This window comes from Sinocyclocheilus rhinocerous, unplaced genomic scaffold (genome assembly GCF_001515625.1).
Source record: "Sinocyclocheilus rhinocerous isolate Xijiao unplaced genomic scaffold, SAMN03320098_v1.1 scaffold2378, whole genome shotgun sequence".
NCBI lineage: Eukaryota > Metazoa > Chordata > Actinopteri > Cypriniformes > Cyprinidae > Sinocyclocheilus > Sinocyclocheilus rhinocerous.
Genome location: NW_015655570.1, coordinates 438,553 through 446,763, shown reverse-complemented (window position 1 = coordinate 446,763; position 8,211 = coordinate 438,553). Strand labels below are relative to the sequence as shown.

At 39.1% G+C, this 8,211-nt stretch overlaps 1 protein-coding gene across 1 annotated transcript in view; it reads left to right on the top strand.

Annotated features, from left to right (window-relative positions):
- The first annotated feature begins 4,600 nt into the window (after positions 1-4,600).
- The window catches only part of LOC107718494 (ubiquitin-conjugating enzyme E2 D2), a 12,065-nt gene continuing 8,454 nt past the window's right edge, over positions 4,601-8,211 (top strand). Inside the window, exons 1-2 of the mRNA XM_016525594.1 lie at positions 4,601-4,964; positions 6,195-6,258. Of these exons, the coding sequence (XP_016381080.1) occupies positions 4,941-4,964; positions 6,195-6,258 (88 nt within the window). The 5' untranslated portion in view covers positions 4,601-4,940. The remainder of the gene's footprint in view (positions 4,965-6,194; positions 6,259-8,211) is intronic.

The window sequence follows — 8,211 nt, the reverse complement described above, 5'->3', positions numbered from 1 at the left end:
ATAGTATTACCATTGTTTCTATGATATTTACAAGTATCATGGTAATACCATGGTATTCTTTGAGGTGTTTTGGAGTAATATGTAAATAATTATGCAAAGCACACAATCTTCCTCACTAAAAGCACCATGGTATTATCATGCTTTTTTGAAGTACAATGTAATAAATAATACTACCATGTTTTTTTTCTGGACACAATACTATTGTAAAACTTTTTGGACATGGTACTAAGAAACATCTAAATAATTATGCCTATAATTTAACGCTACTGGTTTGCATTGATTATAACTGCTTTTTAATGGTTTAATGTTTTTTCTCTAAGTATTATAAACTTCCTTGGTTTGCATTAATTATATATATATATTTTTTATTATTATTCTATTTTAGCATTGAAAACAGCATTTATTAGACAAGCCAGACTTAATTGCTGATTTGAAATATGCTATTTAAATGCCAGAGATTTCAGTATTTCCCCATTCATAAATATAGTTTGTCTTGCATGCCTGAAGTAGCTGCCTGGAGGCGTTGGAAATATGGCCACCAAGTAAATATTATTTTCCTTAAAAAGTACTTTGATACTACTTTGTTGCAACATGGGTTTGGCTAGTTAGCATGGTTCAGTTAGCTACACCATTCTGCTTGCAAAAAGCATTTTTTTCCTCTACTGACAGTCATTCAAAAGTGTCCATGGCATTTATTCAGGTAGATCATATGTTTGACTGATAAAATCCACTACCAAACACTTTGAAATAAATGGGAATGTTAATGGATATACAGTATAGTTTTCTCCAAGTATGATATTATACACTTCCTTGGTTTGATTAGAATTGCATAATGTTCACATACTATTTTTTAAATATAGTTGGCAATATTCAGTATACACTGTGAAGTGCACAGTGCTCTAGAATTCTATTCCAAACACTGCCTGAGCATTTGCCCCTGTGTCTGAGAGAAAGAGATTGTTGGGACACAAGCGCATGCATATACATCCATCTATCTGCTGTCAAGTGCCTAATTCCCCGTCTCTCCCACTTCTCATCCTCCATACTTTTCACACATTCCCCCTCTCTTTTCTTTCACCTGCTCTTGTTTCATTTATCGCCAGGCTCATGTCAACACTTAGTTTCAGTGTTGGGCTTTAACATCCCGTTGCGTGTCGGCGCTCGGCAGGAGACATGCATGAATTAACACAGACACAAAATCTGGAGATAATGTCGATCTTTGAAGCGGTTTAGATAATGCCATGAAAGTGTGTGTTTATGACTGTATGCAAATAATATCGTCCTGTTTCAAAACCTCTCCATTCCTAGGGGCCAAGAACACCTATTAGTACCAATCATAAAAAAATACACTATGAAGCAGTTAGAATAATCTAGTCATTATTGTCACATTACTACATTCCTTGAGGAGACAGATGGCAGTGAGGCGCATTCTGTCTCACGGAGAATGCAGCACATAATAACTTGTGGAAATTAGCAAATTCATCTCAAGCAATCTACTCACTTACTCACTTTGTGTTTGTCTCAATCGTGCCATCTTCCAATGCACCACTTTTACTCTCTGTTACTCTCTATAGAAAAATTTGCAAAAAGTACGGTGGTAAAACCATGTTTACCATGTGCCATGTGTTAGAACATGGTACAATAGGGATTCTTTGGTTTTTTTGGACATGGTACAATGGTATGATATCTTGAAGCAACATCTAAATAATTATGGAATCTCATTCCACCTTCCCAATACTGGACATTACCATTGTTTATAGACTAGAACAAATATACAAGTATCATGGTAATACCATGGTATTCTACGAAGTTTATTGGAGTAACATGTAAATAATTATTCCAAGCACACAATCTTCTTCACTAAAACACCACGGTATTATGCTTTCTAAAGTACAATGGAATAGTATTCCCATGTCTTTTTTTCTGGACAGTGTACTATAGTAAAAGTTTTAGAGGGTTTTTTGGACATGCAACATATAATATCTAAAAAGCGCGCTCATTGACATTGGAGTAAAAGATGCGTATGGGCGAGCGCAAGGAGACGCATGAAACAATGCAGGAATGCAATGCAAAAGCCACGCTACCTTTAAGTCGTCCTTTCGCTGTCATCCTCAAACTACCAAAAATATTTCATTGGATCGAGATGTTAATCTCTCTCTTGCTCTCCTCCCTTTCTATGGCTCTCTCTCTCGGGTAACCTGGCACTGTATAACAGTTCATCCATCCGCCAGCAGGCGCGCGCAGCCGTCTATGCGCTCCACAAATGTGGCAAGCCCTTTCCCATTTATTATTCTTCAAAACTGTTTCTTAGATTTATGTGACTGCAATTTAGTTTTAATTACTACATATATACATGTAATATAGTTTCTAGTACCTATTAGTGACTACATCTACACTGCTAGTAAATGAACAAATAATTACAAAGAAAAAGCAAGTAACACGTTGAATTAAACATGAAAATAGCATATAAAAAAACGTCCTCCAGTAATCTTTGCTTTATTTTCATCTTCGGAAAAAAATGACAGTGTAGGCTATTTCAGTTTTATTGCACTTATTAGATACTAGTACCCATTTAGTCATCACCCCAGTTGTTAGTAACATTCTTATTTCACTAGTTAACAACTGTTTTTTCCCTTTACTTTTGAGATGACTAGTTGAGATACTTTTGAGTGAAAAAATAAATAATACAGAAGAAACAATTTTCACTCGAAAAGTGGTAGTAAATTTCACAATTACATAGAAATGTTAATTAACACATTGAATTAAACTTTAAATTTTGAAATTGAAATCTTGAAAAACGTACTCCAATAATCTTTTATTTATAACTTTGAAAATCATTTTTAAAGTGTAGTATCTGATAAATAAGCACTTGTTACTAATTTGCTAACATAAAAAATTTACGTTTTAGGGAAAACATGTTAAAATGGCTTGCCATGCCTCTCCTGCATCAGCATCGCTGAGCATATAGGGAACCTTAATGGGTTGCCAATCTCATATAATGGGAAGACTTTTTTTGGATGCAAAACACACCATCCGAAGCATCCCGATCAATCATTAATGCATGACGTAATCTTCGATAAAAAGATCTTCATAGAAACAGAATCATCGCGAATCATGCACAATCGCACTTAACGCTGCATGCTTAAATATACTGAGTATGAATAAAAAGGTACACAACACAATGCACTTACATTTGATTAGGCGGTCGGTAGGGTTTAAACCCATGATGTCTGTGCTGGACATTCTCATGGGTTGTTGTAGATAACGGGGAAAGTGCGCCGACTCCTAACGGGCGAGCGTGCGGTCTTCGGTGCTGCGGGATGCGCGGGCTGCAGAAGCCGCATCACTTGGTGCGTCTCTCCTCCGTCCACCGTCGGTCAGGGGGAAGATGTGTCGCAGCTGATCCGGGGAAACAGTTATGCTGGAGATGCTGGACTCTGCCTGGTGCCGTGTGGGGGCGGATGGGTAGACAGATAGATAGATGGATGGATGGAGTAGCAGGAGGGGGGCTGGGAGACTTCTGCTCGGTTCAGGGTATCCTCGGCGCGTTGCAGCACCACCCCGACATGGCGAAAAGAGGAACTCCCACGCTCTGGTTTGCAGGGACTGCCTCATACTGCCATCACGCGGAGGCTGATTCGGGGTTTCCCTGCGCACGAGATGAGAGAGAGAGCGCGCGCGCACCCAGGCCTTGTTGCTGCTTTATTGACGTCAGTCTTTTTAATGCTTCATGGCGTAGAAAGTCAGAAGTCGGCGTGGATTCTGACTGTATTATGAATGTTGCAAAAACAACCAGCTTATGTTATCTTTGTTCTTTTATCTATCTATCTATCTATCTATCTATCTATCTATCTATCAATCTTTGTGTCAAACCAAATATAGTACAATTACCATTTTGGAATGCTGCTTCATTAACATAAGTACAAAACAATTCATGGTTTCCATTGTTTTTGGGCACTGCACCCATGGTAATGCCATGGACTTTTGAACATGTACCATGGTAATACAATGTTATTTTTTGAAATAACATAGAGTAGCATGTAAATAATGTATGATAGTATATATATATATATATAATGATAAAGACAATTTTAGAGCTATAGATGTCATGCATGATTAAACAAAAAACATACCTGTAAAGTGCATACATATTAATGTGGCATGGTTAAAATAATTAGGTTTAAACATAATTTATGTACAGCAGTGGTCTTTAGTTACACACACATTCCCTCATCTGTGGACGATAAGCTCGTTTTTTGCCGCGATAAACCATTAATTTGTCAAATATCCCTCCGCACTGGTAAAACTTCCTCTGAAAAAGGGTATATATATGTTATTGCCATTCATGTTAAAATTATATTAACCGTTTTGTTCATATAAATATTAATATGAGTCGTATGAACACCACTTACAATAAACATCTCGACATATACTTATATCCTCCTAGTTCTCTCCATTGAGAGATCATCTATCTACTCGTTTGTCGGCTCGAAATGGAAGCGTTCAAGCACCGGCTTTCATTTGGGCTCAATAAGCGTTGAAGTCACTGAGCGTGATCCGCCATTCTGGCGACGCTATTGCATCAGTTTCGTGATTCACTACAGTACTATGTAGCAACTGGCGTCGGCGCGCAATCTGTCCCCGGCGACTGCGTCCATTGGCGGAAGGATCTGATTAGAGCAGCGCAGTGTGAGTGATGCGGTAGCTGCTCGCTGCCGCTGCTGCAGGAGGAAGGACCGAACCGCTACCAGCACCACCTTTCAGTTTCGCCTTCAAATTACACCAACCGGCTCCGTCTCACACACACAGACCACCGACTGAATTATTACCCCAAGGCGTCCCTCATTAAGACACCGGAGGGGTCGGTCGCGTCGAAATTAAAGAAGCGCTGTTTTAATCGAGTATAAGGCGGGTTTTTGTGTGTTTTTGACAGCACAACAATGGCTCTGAAAAGAATCCACAAGGTAAGAGAAGGAAGTCACGGGCGCCATTGCCCTGTTCCGCACCGAAAACGCACCATCCTTTCCTCATTTACGCCGGAAAGGCGATTAAAGGATGTTACTGAGAAGTTATACGTGTTAAGTGTGGCACTGGTGGGATGACAAGTGTAGTAAAGCACCCCGGTTCGACGGTTCGGCCCGGGCTAACGGTTAGCACGATAGCTAGCGACCCTCCGTCGAACTGTGTGTGACTGTTATATAAATGTTTATTTGGTCACTGCTTTTGTATTTCCCCTCTGGTTTTTATCTCAAACTTAAATAAATAGTCGTTTGAAATTGAAGTCTGGTTGAAATGGCTCACTTGAGGATTAATGTAAGATCACGATAACGTATTAGCATGCTAACCCCTCGTTGCCACCAATGCTAAAGGCCCATTTGGAAACCTTGAACAGAGATCGTTTATATCTACCATAACTTCATGAATCGACTGTATTTTACTACTAATATATTAGTGTACATTATTATTATATTACATGTCTTTATTTCGTGCTGTTTTGGGTTGTTAACTGGCTAACCCCTCCGGTAGAGGCATCTGGCCGCAGTTTATCATCGCGTTGATGTTTTACATCATTTTCAGAATATATTGGTGTTTATATTGTATATCTTTTTGCCCTCGCCACCATCCAAAGATTTGGTCCTTTAGTTCATCTGTTTAATTTTTATAGCCAAAGTCGCACGTTATATATTTGAAGATTTGATGTTGGCTCTTGGCGCAAGCAAATTGGCTTTATGGACGTGGTCCAAAGCATTCATATTCACATTTCAGACCCCTTATTGTGCTTTTCTTACAATTTTGAAAGTTTTAATATTCTTGGGTTTTAGTAGAACAGACTAACCCGGAAAAATCTGAGTTACATAAGCTGTGGTCACCTCTCTTGTCATTACAGCAGCAATAACTCCATTACACAGACTGTTATGTGTCTGATTTGATATTGACCTCTTTATTCTTTAAATTATCCATCCATTGCTTTTGTTCTGCATATTTCTCTGTAACTTTATCAAACAGATATTTGGAGTATTAAGTTTCGGTATCAGTTTCTCAGTTTCATTTTGGTGTGCTTCATTGGAAGCGCGTACACTGCAGGTGTTTCAGGAAGGGATCGGGACAGGTGATGCAGAGCTTTACTTGCTGGTTTTCAAGTCATGATAGGTGAACCGTTTTTAAACTGCAATTTTGTTTGTGGTGTGTTGCAGGAGCTGCATGATTTGGGCCGTGACCCACCTGCTCAGTGTTCAGCGGGCCCAGTAGGGGATGACAGTAAGTAACTCGTTTTGCCCACCAATGTATTCGATAAACTAGTGTAAGTTTATTCTTCAAATTTGAGTTACAGGTATTTTGCCGAAAATCATTGGTAATTTCGGCTTTGATTGTGTAACCAAAATTCAACTTTTACTTTTAACACTTGTGCTGTGCTGAAAAACCTTTACCTAGTTTGGCGTTTCTCTGTCAAAATATGACTGGCCTTTTAAAAATTGCTTGTAAATCTCTCATTATGCAATATAAAAAAAAAAAAAAAAACTTAAGCTCTGATCAGTGAGGCCTATGATCAATCACTTCAAAAAAGCTGTGCTCTTTGAAAGAAACAAGTAAATGAAAAGATTGTATCCAGGTAATAATATAGCACAACACATTTATAAGTAGGTTTGGGTATCGTTAGAATTTTTCCAGTTCTGATTCCGGTTCCAGTTTTGCATAACGATTCCGGTTCCATTTAAAGGGGTCATATGATGCGATTTCAAGTTTTCCTTTCTCTTTGGAGTGTTACAAGCTGATTGTGCATAGATAAGATCCCTGAAGTTGCAAAGACTAAAGTCTCAAAACCAAAGAGATATTCTTTATCAAAGTTAAGACTCTGCCACGGCCCCCTAAAACGGCTCGTTCTAACACGCCCCACATATCTACCTCACTATGTGGAAATATTAGCATAATGCAGCCCAAATGTGCACGCAAAGAAAGAAGGCATGGTTTCAGTAACCGCAGTTAGTGTTGAAACAGCCATGTCAGGGAGACGCTGTGTTTCTAGGCGCGAAAGCAAAAGCACTTTATTTGGCCTTCCGAAAGTAGATGCATTTAGGAATCTTTAAGATTACTTACAACAGAACAGCAATGCATTTTATGGACGACCGTTTCGTGAACCTAGGAGAGGAGGTAATTCTGACTTTGCTATGACAATCTGGCACTTCTGAATCAGCTACTGTAAGTATGTTTTGTTACTAGTTTAAGTATTTGCTATTGACTATTCAAATGCGGAGTTTTGCGCATCGTGCGTGTGTGTGTGTGTGCGTGCGTGCGCACGCGTGTGTGTGTGAGAGAGAGACAGGGACACATCACAGTGGAGTCAGCTGTCTTAACCGTGGCTTGTGTACTGCAAACACATACCAGCTTCATCACTGTGTCTGTCACGCGACTCTGTTCCCCTTTCAGGCTCTGTCCCAGTTAAATTAACTGTTCTTGTTTTTTTTGACTTTTTTACCTTAATTGAATGTAGTGTTGCTGGAAGGTAGTAAGTAATGTTGAGTAATGCATGTGCTTCAAAGTTGATGTTTTTTACACTATCAATAACCTTTTGCTTTTCAAGCAGGAATAAGCTGGTTGGCCAAATAGTCCCTTGAGGGCTAAGACACTTGTTCATTTCCCTAAATTAATGAAATATTATACTTATAACCATGTATACACACACTGCATAAAGCCCCTATTTTACAAATAATAATGCAGTCAGGAGATATTCATTCAATGAGTGGTTTCCACATTTTTAAACATTTAAAATGCATGAAAATAAATATTTTCCATCACTTTATCACTCTTGAAATGACCTGTACACTAAATAATCTAACCCTCATACTTGCATAACAATAGCAGTCTATTTATTTAGTGGTCCAAGTTGCAGTCAGTATGTATATTAATGCCAATATGGGACAAATATAATGTAAATTAGTGGCAGCAGGAGCTGCGCGGTGTGTGCTGCCGGTACGTGTACAGTAAGACAAAACAACGTGCACAGTTATCAAAGATGCGAGTGCGCGTACAGTCGTGGAAAACGATGTGTTCGGCAGTTAAAGACGTGATGCGGCACGGCGCGTCTGTGGAGTGCGCATCATGGGAAACAATGTGCTCAGTAATTAAATAGGCAGGGCGGCGTTTCTGTTATTTGGTTTGTGACATCCTTTACGCTCACAGTGCTTGGTCACGTGTCGCACCAGAACCGTTTTC